General features: G+C 33.9%; 1 protein-coding gene and 1 long non-coding RNA gene across 3 annotated transcripts in view; both read left to right on the top strand.

Moving 5' to 3' along the window:
- Positions 1-1617: 1617 nt before the first annotated feature.
- LOC138310216 (sulfotransferase 1A1-like) lies at positions 1618-6414 on the top strand. Its single transcript, XM_069251335.1, has 5 exons — positions 1618-2115; positions 2936-3259; positions 3963-4066; positions 4710-4896; positions 5463-6414. The coding sequence occupies exons 1-5, from the start codon at positions 1941-1943 to the stop codon at positions 5570-5572; spliced, it is 900 nt and encodes a 299-aa protein (XP_069107436.1). The 5' UTR covers positions 1618-1940; the 3' UTR covers positions 5573-6414.
- Positions 6415-8743: 2329 nt separating this feature from the next.
- The window catches only part of LOC138310219 (uncharacterized), a 146191-nt gene continuing 132828 nt past the window's right edge, over positions 8744-22106 (top strand). The window contains exons 1-2 of one of the 2 annotated variants that reach the window (XR_011206369.1): positions 8744-9289; positions 9629-9884. This is a non-coding gene — a long non-coding RNA (uncharacterized lncRNA). Of the gene's footprint in view, positions 9290-9628; positions 9885-10338; positions 10378-22106 lie in introns of those variants that run through there. The other variant, XR_011206370.1, reaches the window with a different exon arrangement.

Below are 22106 nucleotides of genomic sequence, written 5' to 3'. Positions count from 1 at the left end.
GTTTTGAATTACAGTACATGAAAATAACATAATTGACCTCAGCATTGGTCGCTTTAATAATTAAAATACCAAGCTTAATCTAGAACTATAGAGACATCTGATAATTCAAATAAAAAAATGATGACTTTTAAGTCTCAAATGGATTTACTTATGAAATTTTGAAATAATGTTATAGTACATGGGTGATACATGGCTGCTTTGTATGCATCCTGAAAAACGTAAGCACATGCACATAGGCAAAAAAGTCACATAACCGAAACATCAAGATCCTATAAACTTCTTGGTGACGACATTGCGCGTACGAACATGGAAAAAGATATCGGTGTATATATTGACTCCGATCTAACTTTTGATCATCATATACCAGCTAAGTGAAAAGATCAAGAAGGCCAATCAGATTTTCGGTATATTAAGAAGAACTTGCATGATAGGGTTTCATAAAATATAAGTTGATTTCCTTATGAAGATTGTTGGCTTCTCTCCTCCACAATTGTCAGCATTCAAATGACAAACTTCTTCCCTTTCACCATGTCTATCAAAGAAGTCATCCAACATAAAAAAACAGAATTTGCAGAGTGGCTTTGCTGTCCATCCACACAGATACTTTCTGATTCTCCAAAGACATAATTATGTTGTAGTGTCCCCTGTCATTGCAAATACAAAAAAAAATTCACCTTGAAAGGAGATAAAAAATAGAGGGCATCTTCATGTCTGCAGTGTGTCGGAAGTAAGATACTTTGAGCAAAGTCAAATGTGTAGTGTACGTTATATAATTAAAATCCTCTTGATATCCAATGATTTCGCAAGTTTAATAAAAAAAATCACATCACTAGTGCAAATTAATCTGGAACAATTTTATTGGTTATGCCGAGCAGGAAATCCACTGTGACGTCATGATAGAAGCAATAAAATGACACAAGGAAAATGATTTTGAGGACAGCAGAGCTAAATGGCTGCCTCCGCTAGGTTTTTGCAGTACATTTTGGAGTGGATTATGTGATATGGGGATCTTAAAAAGTTTCCTAAAGTGTTCAACTCGTCTCAACATTTTAATTTTGATCAGCAAAGCTCGATATAGATGAAACCTTTTAACACACGTTTCATAAAATATCATGAAATGAACACTCATTTGTTAAAGATCATACATTTATGTCATCAAAACGACTCATGTCAAAGCTTGTTATCAAACATACTAGGGTAGTTATGTGCGGTCTATGTAAACATATTAATCAGTTATATAAAGGTCATCCTAACACGAGATCTACAATACAGTGATTTTTTTAAACATAACACCTTAGCAAATACATAGAGTTATATTAAGAAGTGCTAAGGTAAATAAGGTCATAGCTTATACCTGTTTCCACATGTCAGGATTGTTCAAATACTGCAAACCACCTTATATCCACGTACTTTTCAATTTCGTATCTTTATTAGAAACCGCGAAAAGTAATCTCGCAAAATAGCTTGGGACACATTAAACACAAAATAACACCGCCATACTTTTTTTTTAATTTCTTTTCAAACGAGAGGATCCATAATTCCAAAACCTGGTGAGTAAGATTTAATTATTATTTTTTTTTTATTCAAGATTTTGAACATCATTAAGAAAATTGCACCCATCAAAAACAAGTGCAAAAATGTAAAACTATTGACTTAATGCGCAAAAATTGCTTTATAAAAAAGTGTTTGTTGAAAAAATGGTATCAGACGACCATGCACTATCACAAGTGGTGTAAACAACATAAACCACACACACGTACCAAACACGACACATGGATATATAAAGGTTGTCGTCCTCAAATGACTCTAGATAGGTCGCTGAGTATGATCAAACAAACTGATACGTTTTATCGTATGCTTGTACACGGGAACTTTATGCTTTAGGGCCTATATCTAAACAGGTTGATGTAACTTGGTATAACCGATAGAAAGTTTGTAAAATGGCGGAACCAGTGACGGTACGAAGCAAGGATGGAAGTTTTATGAAGATGTTTATTTACAATGGAAAGTATTATGTGGCACATTTTGTTGGAAATGTAAAGGACCACCTAGCCGCTATAGAGACAATGGAGGTCAGGGAGGATGATACATTTGTACTAACATACCCAAAGTCAGGTAAAGTATGTAAAGTCTGCTTGACCTATTCTGTATACAGAATAATTCCTCATAGGAGATTTCAAATTTTGTTATCATTGTTTTTGGTTTGTTGTTGGTTTGGTTGCTTTTTTATTTTTTTATTTTTTTTTACGGGTGGTGGGGGTTTCGTTATTCCTATAATCCCCAAGTTCATTAAAATGACACTACTCACATCGTCCATATTTACATGAACATTTACTAACACGTGATTTGTGAACTGAAATGATTTCAATGTCAAGGTCATAGTGTTAAAGATGTTTTTTTAAATATCAAATTGATGTTTATTGAATGGTAAGTATATGCATAGATGATAAGTCATGAATTTGTAGTGAAGAAAAAATATAGGTAAAATGTATAAATCGGCATTCGTCTGTTCGATAACATTAATAATTTGATTTCTTGGGTGGAATTTTTTTTATCATTGTTACGTCTACTTTTCAACATGAAGAGAAATAATTCATACAGGCTTTACCTGTTATTCGATCCTTTTTCAAATGGTTTGAGAGAAAAAACGTTGAAATTGAAAAAAATTAATACGGGTGGCTTTGAAAATGCACCATTAGTCACCATAGGTCAAACCACAATGTAGTTCACAATATTATTTCACATTTTTACAGTGAGATTAGATTCTGTAGGTATATTTTGATCTAAACATGTATAAAGCATATAAACCAGAACTATTTGGTATCATCTATTGACGTCATCCCAAACAATTAGAAACAATTGTACCGTACAAGCGTTATTAAGCATCACGTGGTACGTGAATTAGTCCTATTGCAAGAAGCCTTTTTTGTTCCAGGAACCCATTGGGCATATAATCTTGCTGGAATGCTTCGCACGGGGAAGACAACCTATCAAGGTTCACCCATATTTTTAGACTACACTGACATTGAGACTATAAATAGCCTCCCGTCCCCTAGGCTGTTAGCGAGCCACTTGACCTTTGACTTCATGCCTAAACAATTACGGGAAGGGAAAGGAAAGGTCCTTACAGTTCTTAGGAATCCAAAGGATGTCATGTCATCATTATACACATTTGTAAAAAAGCTGGATCATCCGGACTTTTATGAAAGATACCAGTTCTCATGGGATGGTCTCCTGGAATTCTTTATGGACGGCAAAAGTAAGTATACCGAGAAGAAATAACAGATCTAGTATTTCTGTGCAGCAGTCATAGTACTGAATGTATTTAATGTAACCTGGGGTATACTCATTCTGTTGTATTATGTTCCTTTTCGATGTATGGATATTTTGTTTTATTTTCTTTAAATATTGCAAAAGCTGTTCAATACTTGAGCTTGTAAAAGACTGAATACAAATAAGGTCGACTAAAACAAAATTAAAGATGTTCCATCGCCGACAAATAGTATTTTTTCACTATCAAAAACAGGAGCAGACGATTTAGTATTTTTCTTCAGTTACAAAAATTACTTACTTTACACCATTACCACCATTGAAAAGTTTAAGCGTCTTATTCTTCGTCAAGTTAAAAATATGACAAATAATTAATTGCATCCCGAAAACATTCCAACGCATTATATCCTATATGGAATGAAGTACTGATTGCGCATGCATCAAAGGCAAAATGAAAATATATGTATTATTTTTGTGTTAATAAGACATACATACACACGATTGAACACCAATTATTGTTCAAATAATGAATATCATTCATGCTCTGTCGGCGGTGGAGCATCTTTAACATATAGATGTTAATTTTGCTGAGTGTTTAGTTTGAATCTTTTTTTCTAAATCTGATTTATTTATGGAAATCTCATAGGCCTATGTACATATTGTAATTTGTAGTATGATGTTTACTTCCCTAGTTGTCTACGGCACATGGTTCGACTATGTACAGAACTGGGATAAAGTTAGAAGAGAACACAAAGAGAACAATATATTATACTTCATCTATGAAGATATGAAACAAGTAAGTCTGAGAGAATTCGTATATAAATTACTAGGTCTAAGGTATGGATCTATCTTTAAGGAAATTCGAAATGTTACTTTGATCAGCAATTTTGTGCCAAAATGCATTCGAAAAGTTTCTTGGTTGATATTGAGATTTAATTTGTTTACCATTTATAATTGCGTGATCTGTTTGAGACGTGTTTGAGACGTTATGTTACTATACGCTGCAAATTATTCACTAATATTTTCTATTACTTTTGTAGAACAAATATCACACAGACCCTCTATCATATAATAATATCAATAAAATATACGATTAAAATTAACATCTAAAGCATCATCTAGAAGATGGGATAGAGATTGACCTTAGTCAACCTTAGAGCAAGTCATCAGCAAATTGGAAGATTAAAGACAACTTGTATGGGTTTTTTGTTTTCATAGTATCGATGTCGTCGGCTCTTTGTTTGCTTTACTTATTATTCAAATTGACAAAGAAGTAAATAATAGCCACGAGTTTGGGGGTTGGGGTATGTTTTACAAAATAGCTTCAACTAGTATGTATAATGTTTCGCAAAACTATCACAATAGAATTAAATCAAGCGTGGAATATCTTCAAGACAAAAGATAATGGCATTCATTCATATCACAAATCTTTTACTTAGGACCTGCTATCACACGTGAACAAATTGGCAGCGTTTCTCGGAACCTCATGTGAACAAGACTTTCTTCACAAAGTGACTGAAAAATGTACTTTCAAGAACATGGCGATAGATGCTACCAAGGCCTACACACCATCTGAACAATGGAAAACCATCTCGACAAATCAACAATTACCAATTTACAGAAAAGGTGTATATATTTCTCCTGGGTAAAATCCCACCACATGAAAATATCACATATGAGATGATACGATTCTAAACATTTTGCTCATAGGGAATTATGATAACTTTTACTCGGTGGATATCTAATGTGTGACGTTTCCGTCTTCCTAGTCTTCCATGTATGATAGAATGACTCTACGGCAACCGTAAGCAATATTTAATAGTCTCCTCGTTCAAATTAAATCCCATAACAAGGTAGGAATGATTCTACAAGAAAAGTAAGAAAGGGTACTTTGATTAAGGTGGTTGTATCTACGAAAATGGCATATCTAGGTTTCAGGAAATTTTTAACGTAGTAACGGTATAAAAAGGTGGATTGACTCTATACATGGACAGTCTGTCAGGCAGTATACTATAACATTTTGTTACGATCTATTGAGGTTTTAGCATGTTGTCCGATGGAATCAATATTTTAAAAAAATATTTGCAATTGAATAGCATTTTATTTCCTGTGCTTATCCTTAATTCAGTGACCCCTGAAAGAATATTATCAAATTCCTTACTTTAATATCATATTGTATATTTTGATTTCAGGTGAAGTCGGTGACTGGAAAAATTACTTCACGGTCGCACAAAATGAACATTTCGACGAAGTTTACGAAGAGAAAATGAAAAACTCAATGTTTAGTTTTCGATTTGTATAAAATCACTAGGAGAACAAAATATTTGATAAGCACAATGGTGTCTTATTGTGCTAACTTTGATAATGTTTTAACATAATGCATGAAATAATTTCTACATGATTCTACTAGTCTTATCATGATAAAATAATATATTAAAACTCAAAACTGCATATCTCCTTTTGAACCCTTTCGGGGCGAGACTAATAACTACTTCCGGGACGGAAAAAATACGGAAATATTAAAGACGCCAGAGAAGTATTAAAAGTTAATGTCGCCTACAGTCATCCATTTTTGAGCAGCTTTAGCCAAAATACTGATAAGTTGAAATATATTTGATATTCAAAATTTGATTTTAAAATAACAAGTGTCGAATGTCATCGACAAAGATTACATATTTGTCCAGTTTAAAGCTTCTATACAGAACTTAGGAACAGGGCTTCAAATAAGTTGGACAACTTGTGGTCGATCCCATTGTATATATTTGATACAAATAAGATGTGTGTAAATCACAGAAACAGTTATAGTAGCATTATTGTACTTTAATACTAATGTAGTATAAAACAAAATTCGACATTGTCAGAAGAAGTATTCTTTTACCTGCATTTGTCTTAAGATATTTTGATTAAGGTTTGGGCTACTCATTGTAAAATCGTTATACCAGATTTATAACTGTCCTTTTATAAATTCCAATCACATATTGTTTTGGAATCATCCCAAACTATTTATCATGCAACCGACATTGACCTACTACGTATATTAAGTATATTTTGCTGTGTTCGACACTGAAGATAAACGGCTGTATTTTAGTATTTTGGCACATGCGCCGATTAACACTAACCTAATTCCGAAATGAAACATTTTTTGACGGACGTGTTTGCAACATTGTTGTCATTTTCCAGTTTTACTATGTGTGTTTAAATGACTGTTGCAGGATAAAAAGTGTACAAGGCTCGCTACTTTGTCTGTCTTAAAGATGTGTCACTGCCTTCAGAGCATAAATGGCACCCATCATTTGAACAACAACTGGAGTTTAATCGTATATATATATATATGTGTGTGTGTGTGTGTGTGTGTGTGTGTGTGTGTGTGTGTGTGTGTGTGTGTGTGTGTGTGTGTGTGTGATTAACTAAAAAAATGTATAAAATTATTTGTTTTGCTTTTGGAACTTTTCAATGATAGTAATGGTGTTAAGTAAGTAAGTCACTTTTTAAGTAAAAAAAACCCGACTTCCTCTGCTCCTGTTTTTGATAGATAAAATACCATTTGTCAGCGGTGGAGCATCCTTAATCCTCGCTAAAATACAGCTTATATTTTAAGACATTGACCATGCATTCTTTTTCCAGTTCTGTTGCAATTAATTCCAGATTTCAACATAGAAATGTCGGCAACAAAAGTCGTGTTTGTAAAGGAATACAATTAATTTTTATTTGTTTTCATACTAAATAAAACTTTCTGATTGACAGATTATTTTTCTTTATATACTATGAATAAACAATCCGATAATGGCGCGAAAATCCGACGTAATCATGACGTCACAATAACGACGTTGCATGCTGATTTAGAAAAAAATAATCCATTGGAAAATCAATTGAATCGTACGTTTAAATGTATTATATTATCAAGTTGTATGAACAATTAATTATAAGTATTGATTCACGCAGTTTGCAAACAGACTTTCTTTCCTACCCCTATGAATTAAAAACAATGCTTAAATGAAATAAATTGATCAGTAAATTAGGACTTTGTGGGAAGCTTTTTTAAGACCTGTGTTCTTACATGTATCACATGATGCGACATAGTATCCAGTTTCTTAAAATAATCTAGTTTTTGTAATTCAAATTAGTTGTGTTATTTTGAAAATTTAATAGATACAACTCAAGTACAAAAATACCCAAGAATTATGCCTACCGTCCCCATAACATCGTCGTAAGAGGCTATTTAATTTATGATCCTATCTTGTCTCCTCCTTCTAACGTCTCCCTCGACGCCGCGCACTATTTTTGTCATGACTTAAGCGCTCGCCCCTGTGAGGTAGATCTTTGTTCTGTACCCCAGCTTGATTCAGTGAGATAGCACTATAAAATGCAAAATAACTATTACAAAAAAAAAACCACAACACAATCATACTACAGCCTACCAAAACCCGCACCACGCACTTCACACACGCAACACATCGCATACACGGCCTTGTTGTTAATATCCTCTTCCTAACGTCACCTTCGAAACCACCTCCCTATTGGCCTTAAGTTGAGATGAATGTCTGGCCCTGCTTAGCGTTTAGCAGGAAGATAAGCTGGACAAACGACTTACCCATTGTCAGTAAAATATGACCTGGTTGGTTGTGCTGTTGGTGTCTTTTATCGACACGTTTCAGTGCGATAATACTATAATACTTAGGGCTTGAGTTTCGCTATACAAGAAGACACAACACGAATATACCTCAGCCTTCCAAATATTGTATATATCATTAAATGACCTTAGCTGTTAAGAAGCAGGTTGTATGACAATGACAAAAAAGACTCTATGTGGATGATTTTGTAAAGTCGAATCCGATCAAACGTAGTGACATTGTTATTTGGATACAGGAATATGAACCCGTCCACCACCCTTGGAAACCCAGTGTCTAAACTTCATTACGTTTCGTTTATATACTAGACGGTAGGCGGATTAACGTGAATAACCGACGATGCCTGTGAACTTAGTTCATTGAAATGTACTGTGTTTTGTATATTTTGCCAGCATTTTAAAACAACACAACAATCTACAAGTCAACGGTAATACCTAAGGTTAGGCCTGATGCATACAACTTTTTATACACTTAGTCATGTTATTGTACACACACAATATCACATGGGGCTAATAATTAAACAGGGGCTCAAACCTTAAAGATGCTCTACCGCCGACAAATGGTATTTTTCTCTATCAAAGACAGGAGCAGAAGAATTAGTATTTTTTCAGTTACAAAAGTTACTTACTCTACACCATTACCATTATTGAAAAGTTTCTTTTTTTACTTCAAGATAAGAATATCAAAAATAATTATTTGCATCCCAAAAGAAATCCATGGCACTATGCCCTATATGGAATGAAGTAATGATTGCACATGTATCAAAAGCTAAATATATAATTTTATATGTATTCTGTGTTAATTAAACACATTTATACAAAATTAAACACCATTTACTGTTCAAATTATGGGCACCGTTTATGCTATATCGGCGGTGGAGTATCTTTAGTACGCAACAAATACTAAGCCCAAAACAATAATCACAAGTTATGCATAATTACTACGCATGATGCCTTTCCTACGAAGGATATTCATACTCTAATAACATAATCAACCAGCCAAGCATGCAAAATAATGCATGTTACTGATACACCCCACGTTTAGGAAGCTATTAATATTGTAAACAACAGAGGAACAATCCAAAGTTAAAGGGAGATAACCCGAAAAAATAATAGACATATACTGATGTTGGTCTCACCATGTCCTATTTCAGGAGACAACTTATATGGACTCTTTCTGCTGCAGTATTACCGCTATAGTCCTAATATGCACTTCTGATCTGGAACATTCTGATATGAACCATCAATGATGTCCTAAAACTAAGTAATCGGGAATCGATCAACACGCGATATGCATAAGTACTGCACTTGTCTTCTAGGCAGAGATTCAGAAATGGCGTCCACCCGAACGGTGTTCTACACGGACGGAGTCCTATCTACACAATTCCTGAGGTAATGTTTTACGTAGTAGCTTTTCTGTATGAACATTGCAGTATTGCTGATATTGAAACAGTTAGCATCACAGTTTGAATATGTTATGATCCGTGAAAGTAGTAATTAGATAATGAAATAAGTGTTGTAAGTCACGTTCCTTAAAATGTTTTAAACATCCTGTTCAGCGTCGGAAGACATGGATATCACAAACTAAATTGTCTTACTACCTTTGGACCCGGCACTTTCAAATTATGACGATGTTTCATAACGAACTCTATAATCTGAAAACAAGCTGATATTAACTTGAATTGTTAGCGTAAGACGGCAAGCATTATATATTATTATTTATTCCGACAGGCTTTCCGAGGAAGCTGGATGACAAGTACGGCTATCATTCGGGCAGATCATCAAGGAAACATTACAAATGAGCAATCAACAACACTATGAATTTACACACAAACTACATTGTAACTTTGTTCTGACTCCTTACGATACACCCGTACACCTGCATGGAGCAATCAATTCAGAAAAAGGCGCACCATGCAAAGGCGACGATTGTCATGGGAAACATAGTTTGTCAAAGACAGATACCATCTTCTGGGGATTCCAAGAGGTAATGTAATATTTGATAATAAAAAGTGGCATTGATTATGTTACACTTAAACACAAGACTTTGTTCTGACAGTGTCACGAGTGTTTTTAACATTATCAATTGAAACCTCAAACTATTCTTGTATATTAAATTTAATTGTTTCAATCGGAAATACGTATTTATACATGCCTACTGTAAAAGAACTAATCTTCGAGTCGACCAAATTTTACGTGTAAATTTCTTACTACGCATTACAAGTTCATACACTAAATTCTAACAAAACGTAAATTCACAGTCGAAGACAAGTTGGTAATAAATCGCTAATGATTTCTAAATAAATGTGGATTTGGCATCGATCAGGGATATCATAACGAATTAATCTTTTGATTAATACCATTCAATTTATAATTCGTGGCCTATTTTTTATCATGTATACTGTTTAGTTTATTATTTCCTTATTTGATTTTATTTTTAAAGGACTCTAGAGATGGGCAATACGCTTTTGGTGTATGGAGTAAGTACATAATCAAGTGTGGAAGAATTTTCCATAATTTTCATTTTTTTTATTCATTTAATTATTCATTTTCATGTGTTTATTTTCTATCATTTACTTTCGTTTCAATGTGCCAGAGGTTATTAAGACAGTTTTACAGCTGATTCAGGACGAACATAATAACGTTTCCTTCCTACAAAATACATATTATTATTCTTTCAAAAATTCCAGAGACGGCAGATGATACTATCCTAACTAACTAATAATATTAGAAGGGTGACTATGGGTTTTTTTTATGTTTACCAGGTTCATATGTGATGAATGCATTGATATGGTTGACTGCACTCATAAACATGAGTGAAAAAGTGCATGCTTTACCTGTTACTGGTATGACATGTGATGAATAAAATTATATGGATGAATGCACATTGTTGTTATTTTCACCATATGCTACACACCTGGTTTATACGTGACGAATGCTTGGTATAGTAGGGTTTTATTTTAACACAAAAGAAACTGTGTTTTAAGTTAGAGATAAGCCGAAAACTGTACTATATGTGTGAGAGGGTACAGCACTCGGCCATAACGGGCCTCGTTGCTGTACCCTCTCACACATTATTTGATAAAACTTATACAGTAAAACCTCTCTATTAAGACCACTTGAGGGTCTGAGTGAAAGTGGTCTTAATAGCGGGGTGGTCTTAATACCGAGGTGCATCGGATTGACTTCTAATCAGTAAGAACCGTAACTCTGCACATTATGATTAAAAATAGTATATAAACATGTACTGTACATGTATATACAATGTATGTCTTATATGTATACAGTAACATAATAGACGTGTATATTTTTATTTAGTTGAATAAGCATAAAAGAAAATAAAGAAGATATTTTGTTTTTAATTAAATAATCTAATTAATAAATTCTAATAAATTTTAATTCACATAACATACACACATAGATTTCCGCCTTTCTCTTCAATATCGACTGCACTTGTGTTTTACCGATGCCAATCTTGTTCGGCGAGTTGACTACGGCCTTTTCTACAGTTATATAAGGAGTTCAACTTTCTTATTCGTTTACGTGGTGTACCCTTCTTGATTTAAATTGCATATAAATTTAAAGGAGGTGGAAATATTACATACAAATGTTTGAAAGTTATCGTGTTTGTATGGAAATTTAATTGAAGTTTTGTCAAAACAAAAATACGGCGACATTCTTACCGGATTAATTTCACAATCAGAACGAAACGCCTTAGATCCACGATGTTTATTTTACTCACCCGTGAAGATAGGGCTTTAAATACTGCTACTGTAAAATCATTAGAGCCCAGGTTAATGTTTTGATTAGTAAACAAAAGATCGATTGCTACACGCGCTCTTTCAAATGATCCGATAATTGGTCTAGTTTCACTTTCAAAGCGCCACCTAGCTGCTAGGTCAACAGGTGACAAGGGCGACGACCCGTATCGGTAAACAAAAGATCGAAATCCACACATACACACGTGGTCGTCTTGGCTAAATAATGGGGACCATCAAAAGCCCTATGCTTTCTTTTGGTCACAGTTATTATGCGTATGTATCGGGTAATTAATTTGATTATAATTGACCTCGATTCCGTCACTCCAATACCCCGCTTAGTACACAACCGACCGTACAGGTAACGGTCTGTCACTTGACAAGCGATTGACGGACACGGGTGAATGGTCGTAATGAAGGGGGCAATTAGTGTTGGCTACTGGTCTGAAGGACTGCTGTACCCAAGGTAAACTGTCACAGGTGAATGGTCGTAATTATGGGGTCAATTACCGTTGATCAGTGGTCGTTGGGACTGCCTGGGCTGGTCGTAATACGGAATAGCGGGGTGGTCGTAATACTGAGACGACCAGTACAAAGATATAGAGGGGAAAATAACGGGACTGAAAACAAGTGCCCGTAATAGCGGGGTGGTCTTAATTCTGAGGTGGTCGTAAGGTGAGGTTTCACTGTATATATAATTTTGAATTTTAAGTCTCTTTTAATGGCTGATTAATAAAAACTCTCAGTCCTACATTTATATATTCGAACACTTTATTCGTGCTCAATTTATTTGTGAAGTAAACATTATTTTTGTTTTGTTTCATTTTTGTTTAAACTGTAGTTTATAAATATGAATAATTCAATTATTTATACTCCTTATCATTATTGAATACATGGATGCAATTTTATACGATTTTTCATAAATTAATAGATTTTATGTTATACATAATTCACATTTTGCAAATACAAAATGTATCACATATACTATAAATGTAGTTTTATTTGGTGCTTTTTGCGCTACTTTTCATGTACAGCGCTAAATTTTGTAAAAGGTTATATCCGGTATTGCATCATCGAATCGCGCTATTTTATAACAGCATTAATAACTCATTATTTACAGTTGTTTCGAAGAATGTCGACTTTCTTACTGTAAATTATTATTTTTGTATTTAGCTTTATTTATTTGTTTTTTACTATTCAATTGGCTGCAGGATATAACAGGGTCAGGGCCCAGTCCCACGAACATTCCTTAAATTTAAGGTGTTCTTTAACATAAAATTGTCCCTAGGAAAGCATTACATATTTAAGGAAGTCTCGTTAGCTTAATATTTTTCCTTAAACTTCTTTAGTGTTTTCTTATGGGTAATTCTAGGTTAAGGAATTCCTTAAAGTTAAAGAATGTTCATGAAACTGGGCCCAGATGTAGTACTAGCGATATTCATCGACAGTTCGAGATGACAAACTCCCACCCATCGTATATATACAAATTTTTATGTCGTCATTACAATGTATAAATAAAATTCAGCTACATATCAGGAGGACATTGTCAAGTGAATACAGCATTATATGTTTGATTTAATGAAATGAACGTAGTTAAAGAAATTATTTGATTAGTATTTTGTAGAAATGTTTCCAATAAAAGCAGAAAAGGAAGTTTTCTTGGAACCCCAAAACAATTGTTCATATTGTGAGTGCACCGTGAAATTTGAGACTGCGCCGCATGATTGAAATGTCATACTTCCTTACAAACTGAATCAGCTTTAGTAAGGGGAGCATGTGATTTGCTGGACGAAATTGTAAACGGCCTATAGCTAGATGTGTCTTGCACCACTTGAAGTACATCTTGTTATTTTATTCAGAAATTAAACAAAAGATATGTGACTAACCGTCATAATTTATCAGAAATAAATTGTAGAGAAACACCGTATAGCCGGTTATTTTCTCGGGGATATTTTCGCGATTTCGCGGCACATTGCTATGATCGCGAAATTTGATCAGCGAAATAAAGAAAAATGGTTAAATGATATCTATCTTCTAAATCCATATCGCGAAAATTTTAAATCGCTAACATATGACTTTTTCGTTTTTAGATTAAGTCACGAAAATTTAGGTCCGCGAAAATAACCGGCTATACAGTAATTCAGTATTTTAAACATAATGTACGACGAAAATCACACTTTTCGCTGACCCAATTCAACTACTTCAACAATTTTAACTGCGTATAAAGACAATTGGATTTGTCATCTGGTTGGTCTGTATTGACAGGTTTGACTGCATGTAGCCCTAGTCCCAAGGCCTGTTCCCTCAGGATGAGTCATTATGTCGATGTAACCATGACTACTAACATTGTATTGATAAGGATGTTGGGATCCCAGAGAGATTATAGCTTCAAGTACTGTATATATTAGTTGCTAATGTTCGCGGGGGTTTTCATTTGGCAATATTCGCGTATCAATCCTAATTCTCGAAACTTACTAGCTTACGAAATTTATCAAAATTGTGATTGACGCTTTGAAAGGTTGCAAAGATTATGTTCTAAACAGTACATCGCGAAATTTTACACCCGTGAAATTTAACAAAACGATTTCGGATAATTAAGAACATACCATGGCGTTTTCAATGAACCTGGATAAAGAGACTACCTGTCATATGTGACCATTTTTATTGTTTCCTTTCTAGGGCCAAGTAAGAAAGTAAGACAAGTTTTATTGTATATGAACGTTAATGTGCAGTCAATTTATCTGTGAAGGTAAAACATTTCATTGACCCTTGACAAGAATGTCCAATTTTTCGAATGTGAGATTTTTGTTTTCTCATTTTAGGTAAAGAAAAGAAGCCTTTTTTGTTTTGTCTTGGTTATAAGCTGTTCCTGTCTGGATAATCACATTAGACATTAAGAAACTCCGTGTTTGACAGCTCAAGAACCCTTTCCTGTCTTATACTCCACAGGTTACGAAAATGTATTTTAATCTCAATTCGGATCATGTTGAAATGGTGGGGAACCAAGATTGTCTTGTCAATAAACAATAAGCAGGTGGTCTTTATACACTATACAATGCCGGTCGCTAAGATAGGTTTATACTGCAATTCAATGTCTTCATCACTGAGTTTAGATATGTGATAATTCTTGATGAATTCACACATCTTAAAATACTACTAGGAAAGGACAAATCGTTCATATTCTAAAAAAGATAATTGTTTTGATGTCAAAATAATTTATTTCTTTATTCATTGAATAAAGCGATGACAATGAAAAGAAAATGACAAAAACAGGTTCTTGTCTTTTTAACACTGAATATTTAGAAGTCAGGGTGCTGTATCGCAATAACATTATTGTCTTCTTATCATCATTTGGGTATGTTTAAGGAAATATTGATATTCTTTATCATACCAAATGACGCCAGAAGGTTCTTGACTTTGTTGCCTGGGCCTTTCTCTGGTGTATACGTACTGGGTGTTCAAATTTGAAACATATCTAGTATTACAGTCTCCATACCACCAGCCGCCTTTGAAGATATACGCGCATATCCGTCTGTAATCATCATTATTTGCATCGAATGTAGAAAATTGTTTACCGGTCTGGTAAGACAATACATCCGCTGAAATATAACATTTAGAATATATAAAGTATCTGTAGAAACATGATTTAAAATCATCTGTTGAATGAAGTGATTTGTGTATATCATTAAAGCAAACCTCTTGTGCAGTTGAACTACACTATCCTGATCAGACGTTCACATATATCCTGGATGCAAACGCTGGACGTACCTCCTAGTAAACATAATTGCATGCTTATTTGACGACAGAGATACATACGAAGCATATGAAAAGTAATTTGTGCCAAACTTTACATGAAACACAACAATTAACGAGTTTTTTATCATCTTATTTGTGTCCAACTTCAACAACGTAGTGATTTAAAGACGTGCAAAAATTCAATATAACAATATATAAGATATTATAATAAGGATTTTACATGAGTGGTTATGTAATGTTAAATTGATTAAACAAGTTAAGATAATTTACAAACTTAAAGGTTTTTAGTACATTGTATATCAAATGCTTACAATAAATTTTTCAGACTACACGTTACAATAAAATACGTTTACACGTACGATTCCATTGACTTCCCAATCTAATAGTTTTCCAAACCAATACATAACGTTAATTTTGCTATTCTGACACCACGATAACGTCGGGTTTTCGCGCCATTCTCGGATTTTTTTTCCATAGTGGTATGAAAAAATAAGAGGCCCTTGGGCTTTAATGGTCATCTGACTATTGACATATCTAAAGCAATAAAAAATAACCCTCTTAATAAAAGCAGTTTAGGTTCTGATATATTTGATGAATTAAACCATGAATGAAGGTCCCTTGATCCCCAATATCCAGTCTTTAGGAGTTTTTTTACAATGAGTTCTTTAAAATTTTAGCCTATTTGACCCCTGTTACCTTGAATAAAGGGCAATGTCATTCATTTGAACAAACTTTGTAGCCCTTCATCCCAGCATGCTACAGGCCAAATATCAGTTCTCTGGATCTTTCGGTTATTGAGAAGATGGTATGAGAGAAGTGAATTGAGATGAAAAGTTTACGCACGGCACACGACGACGATGCATGATGAAAATAGGTCATCCTGACCCTTCGGTTCAGATATCCTAGAGAGTCGGCCAATCAATAATCAAAATCGGCCTAGAGGGTTCTCACAAAAGTTTGCATACAAAATTTATTTCATAACCCGATGAAGTTAAAACATAGTGACATCAATGCTTATAATTTTTTTTCAGAATACTTGATCAAGTAAATTACATTTAAAGATATGATTTCATTGATTTTCCGACGGATTTTTTTTTTTTTCTAAATCAATACGCAACGTTGGCGTCTGTATTGTGACGTCATGATTACGTCGAGTTTTCGCGCCATTCTCGGATTAGTTCATTGAAAAAGTATCAAAAGCCAATCAGAAAGTCGGATTTGATATGAAAACAAATAAAAATTGAATATATTGAAATATAGACAAAACAATTGTTTCTTTAAAAAAAACACCGTCTACAGAAATATTTGTGTGACGCCATACATTCATTATGACCGCATTATTATTACCTGTGACGTCACAATGGTGTTATTACACTATATCTCACGATATCAATGACATGGCTGAATGAGTCAGTTACATGATAAAATGTCCTAAGGATATTTACAAAATATACTTATAAAATGCAGCAAGGTGCTCATCTGGTGCAGAGTGAATTACACACTCGCTTAGCTAACATTGCTTGTAACGTGCGGAATATACTACGCGCGCTAGTGTTACTGTGTATCCTATCCACCCGGTTATTGTAGTGTCTACAGCAGATATTTCCACCATTTGACTAAATTCGACATTAAAAAACATAACGATTAAGTTTCTTTGAAAAGCATTGAATTTACAAGAAACAAATGTATATTATTTATTCATTCAGTTATGGATGTGTACTTATATATCTATCAAATGACTCCTTGAGGTGTTGGGTTGGGAAAAGAATCGTTTTTAAAAAAAATCGGATTTTAATTAGTAAGACGTTTTATCTTTTTCTCCGCATTGACAAACAACTCCCCAAAAAATTGTCAACAAATATGATATTGTCTTTAACTATGGTTAATTGTAGGTGTTGTTTAACTTCAAAATGTTGATTTCAATATGCCTAACATAATGACCAATATTTGTGGCAAAAGAAGGACTATCCACGGATATTGCTCGTGTAGTAGGATTAAATCAATATAAGAAATATTCACCAATATTCCCACCGTAATCAGCAACAGAGAGATGATAGTTTGTTTCGGAGCTACCAATATGAAAATGCTTGTAAACAGCGAACCCGCTACTATTTAACACGTCCGTCACATCGATTCGTAGCTCGTATGTACTCTGAGAGGTTATGTAGTGTAGGACATCATTTCCTGAAAAGAACAGAAAAATCTTATTATATCATATCCGATATTTGATATTTTGTATTTGCATTTTACAGAATTATCTGCTATTGCGGGTAGGTATTTGTTATGACGCCATGTGTTTGCGATCGTATCGTCATATTTTTAGAGAAAACGACGCGAATTTCACTCACAAAATACTTACTTAATAATGAATACCCACCTTCAAGGGAGGTAACTTTTTGATATGCAAAAATGGAATAAAGTGTGGATAGCGTTTTTGTTTTTTTTTTTTTTTCTGAAAAGAATGTTTGCTATATCAGTATGCCTGGTTCTATTCTGCATATACTAAAAATATACTTTAAAGAAAATGCATAAAGTATGTTCTATATTCTATACATATAGAATTTAAAATGAGTGACAATTGCATATGAAACGAGCCATTGAAGCATTTTGTGATCTTTGCGATCACTTATTTAAAGGTGCTCCATCGCTGACAAATGGTATTTTTTCACAATCAAAAACAGGAGCAGACGATTTAGTATTTTTCTTCAGTTACAAAAGTTACTTACTTTACACCATTACCTCCTTTGAAAAGTTTGAGGTTCTAATTTTACTTCAAGTTAAAAATATGAAAAATAATTAATTGCATCCCGAAAAAATTCCGTGTCCCTATAACCTATATGGAATGAAGTACTTATTGCGCATGCACCAAAGGCGAAATAAACAAGGACATAGTCATTCAGTTCCCCCGCCAATGGAGAGCCAAATCAATTAATGCATTAATTTTATATGCTAGTAAGAGTATAGGGAAAGTATTTTAAAACCCAACTGCAATTGAGAATATATACAAAACATATTTATGTTTTTAACAAAGTAAAACCAACTTTGAAAACATTTGCTTCTTTGAAAAATACCAGAATTGATCTTTACCAAAGTTCAGCAGCTAACAGTGCGATTTTTTATTTGTTTTAAACAGCGACGTGTTACATAGGAATTAAGTGAATGTTCATAGTAATTGAGTTTGATATATCTGAGTTTTACTGCATGCATATTAAATAAAAAGTAAAGCATAATACAAAATTAGAAGTCCTACATAAAATGTGTCTATGAAGTAACATTTACCATTTACCATGATATTTTCAGCAATGTTTCCATGGTAATGGAAAAAATGCAAAAAATGAAAACCTAAAAATAGCAAAAGGTACTACTAGACCATAAAAAGAATGTGTCTATGAAGTTTCGTGGAAATATCTCTGCTGGTTTTAGAGTTATGCTCCGGAAATGAACCTACTACAAAAATATGATATTTTCAGCAATGTTTCTGTGGTTACAGAAAAAAAACACAAAAAGTGAAAACCTAAAAATTGCAAAAGGCACTACTAGACCATAAGAACAATGTGTCTATAAAGTTTCATGGAAATATCTCTGCTGGTTTTAGAGTTGTGCTCCGGAAACGATTCTTACACAAAAATCTGCCATTTTCAGCAATGTTTCCATGGTTACAGAAAAAAGTACAAAAAGTGAAAACCTTAAAATAGACCATAAGACTAATGTGCCTATGGAGTTCCGTGCATATATCTCAACCGGTTTTCCAGTTATTCTGCGGAAACGAACCTGGTACAAAAATATGATATTTTCAGCAATGTTTCCATGGTTACGGAAAAAGTGCAAAAAATGAAAACCTAAACATAGCAAAAGGCACTACACTAGACCATAAGAACAATGTGTCTATGACGTTTCATGGAAATATCTCTGCTGGTTTTAGAGTTGTGCTCCGGAAACGATTCTTACACAAAAAATCTGCCATTTTCAGCAATGTTTCCATGGTTACAGAAAAAAGTACAAAAAGTGAAAAGCTTAAAATAGCAAAAGGCACTACTAGACCATAAGACCAATGTGTGTATGACGTTTCGTGGAAATATCTCTACTGGTTTTAGAGTTATGCTCCGGAAACCATTCGTACGGACGGACAGACGGACAGACGGACGGAACCCATTTGTATATCCCCCGCCAACTTCGTTGGGCGGGGGATAATTATTTTATATTATGTTTTGTGTTAATTAGACATATATATAAACGATTAAACACCAATTATTGTTCAAATAATGAATATCATTTATGCTCTGTCGGCGGTGGAGCATCTTTAATCTTCGACATGAGCTTTTTAAAAACCTAGAGAGACCACAGAGCAAAATGATATGCAATAATCGACAATGAAAACGTTTGCCACTGTCCATGTTAAATGAAGTTTACAATTTAGTGGGAGGCTGCCATCCTATAATCTTATAATATTGAATTCCGCACCAAAAATTGACCAAATTGCACTCATGTCGCTAAAAGACTTTGAATATTTCTTTACACATCGTACATCTACATGTATTGCCCCACCCAGACATTAAACATTTGACACTAATGCACCCTGAATATCCAATCAGCAGACTCCGAAACATACACGTCTCTATCTTAAATCTTTTGCCAAAAACAAAAATCTTGCTTATCTTTTTGTGGGGGGGGGGGGGGGGATCCATCTCTTGATGAATTTCGCAATAAAATTTGACCAAAATTTTCATAAAATTCCTATCTTGACTATCTTCCATGTCAGAAACAGACTTCGAAGAATTCCAAAATTTCTTTGCATAATTAACGTTTACATAAATCTACCCACACATTAAACTTTTGAAACGGATGCGCCATTAATATCCAATCAGCAGGCTTCGAAACTTTCACCTCTATATGAAATTTTGTGCATACAGGGGATTTCCAGAAATCTATTTTGGTTTGATTGCGCGGTCCCTACAGTCTGTGTGATTTGATGTTTGGTGTTGCATATTGAAATAATGCTATATCTCAACTTGTACAGAAGATGAATATCATTTTATGATGGTTTGTATCCAGTTTTCGAAATTTGTATTTTGAAGTTCTTTACCAAATTCGAAGAAATAAGGGATTTTTTTGACATGATATCAATAATAAATTGTCCTTTATAACGATCTGTCCAGAGTTGCAGTCAAGCTATTGTATTTTATGTATAGACGACGAAGGTGCCTTCCATTTTAAGACTCTTATTCAAAGCAACTAACAACTATCCAGGCCTCGAACTCACGATCTACGGCACCCAATCGCATAGCCAAACATAGCTGCGCCTTCTACCACTGCGCCACATCCACATCCCCAGAAAAGGATGTTTCAATGACGAAGTGATAGTCGGTTCGATATGTTGACATGATCACTGTGGAAATTGTCAAACTAAATCTTTGGATCAACAACACATAGTGAATATGATACATTGTGTTTAGTAAATATTAAATATCAAAGAAACACAATTTACCAAAGCATGACAATTTATTGACTCATGCCCTATCCGGGCCTCGAACTTACGATCTACGGCACCCAATCGCCTAGCCAACATAGCTGCGCCTTCTACCACTGCGCCACATCCACATCCCCAGAAAAGGATGTTTCAATGACGAAGTGATAGTCGGTTCGATATGCTGACATGATCACTGTGGAAATTGTCAAAGAGTGAAAAGAGCATGAATAATCTGAATCTCATTTTTACACAAACAAAAAAGTTGATAAAAGTTGAGCATATATTATGGGGTAAAGACATAAGCTGTGTCATTAGAAGGAAAGTATACAAAAGCCATGTTATTTAATAATCTGATGTATGTGTGTCTCAAATATATATTTTATTGACTTCTTTGTGTGTATCCGGAATTGTTGTATTTTCTTTTTATATTAGTATGTACCGTTTTGGAATATGTGTCCGTCCATCAACGACAATTGGGTTGTACCTGTTGAGATAGAAAATAAATGTTGCAGAGGACAGACGTAATTTTGAATTATCACTGCAAGCGAATTTAACACGACAGAATATCAACAGATAAGTCATACCATAACCATATGGCTATGATATAAAGATTTATAATAACAAAACTTACATCACATAAAATCGTATCAATTAAATAATTATATATATTGGAATAAAATAAACATTAAAGCACCGACAAGAAGATGGGATCGAGGTTGACCTCTACCGGTGTTGTACAGAAAACACACCCGGTGTACTGGGAAATAAATACCTAATACCTACAGTCAAAGAATTTGCCCTACATCACCAACACCAGAGTGTATTCTCATCACAATTTTTTTTCTCGGCTACTATGTTTTAGCTCCATAACAAAAAAAACAAATTATCTAAAATAATCCTTAAATGAAATGTGCTTGAAAAGAGTGAAAAGAGCACAAATAATCTGAAACTCATCTTCACACAAAGAAAAAAGTTGATAATAGATTACCCATGTTAATCGTTCACATGGTGAAAAGCCCTATTGTTTTTGTTCTGTTTTTAGGGCTTTTCACCATGTGGTGAAAAGACCTATTGTTTTTGTTCTGTTTTTTATTATTATTACAAGCTAACCGATACTTACATTATATATATCATTGACTTCTTAGGTAAAATCTGTGTTTTCGTGTAAATATCGCATACAGTGTATATAACAATAATGATAATAAGAAATCTAGCAGAATTACATATA

This window comes from Argopecten irradians, chromosome 16 (genome assembly GCF_041381155.1).
Source record: "Argopecten irradians isolate NY chromosome 16, Ai_NY, whole genome shotgun sequence".
NCBI classification, from domain to species: domain Eukaryota; kingdom Metazoa; phylum Mollusca; class Bivalvia; order Pectinida; family Pectinidae; genus Argopecten; species Argopecten irradians.
The sequence above is the reverse complement of the archived record's forward strand: the minus strand, read 5'-3'. Positions and strand labels throughout refer to the sequence as shown.

What these genes read in the sequence shown, in the direction of transcription:
- LOC138310216 (XM_069251335.1), top strand. Translation starts at nt 1,941, where the DNA reads ATGGCGGAACCAGTGACGGTACGAAGCAAGGATGGAAGTTTTATGAAG. An exon ending in ACTAACATACCCAAAGTCAG is followed by an intron (nt 2,116 to 2,935) that starts GTAAAGTATGTA and finishes TTTTTGTTCCAG; the next exon opens with GAACCCATTGGGCATATAAT. An exon ending in TCTATGAAGATATGAAACAA is followed by an intron (nt 4,067 to 4,709) that starts GTAAGTCTGAGA and finishes TCTTTTACTTAG; the next exon opens with GACCTGCTATCACACGTGAA.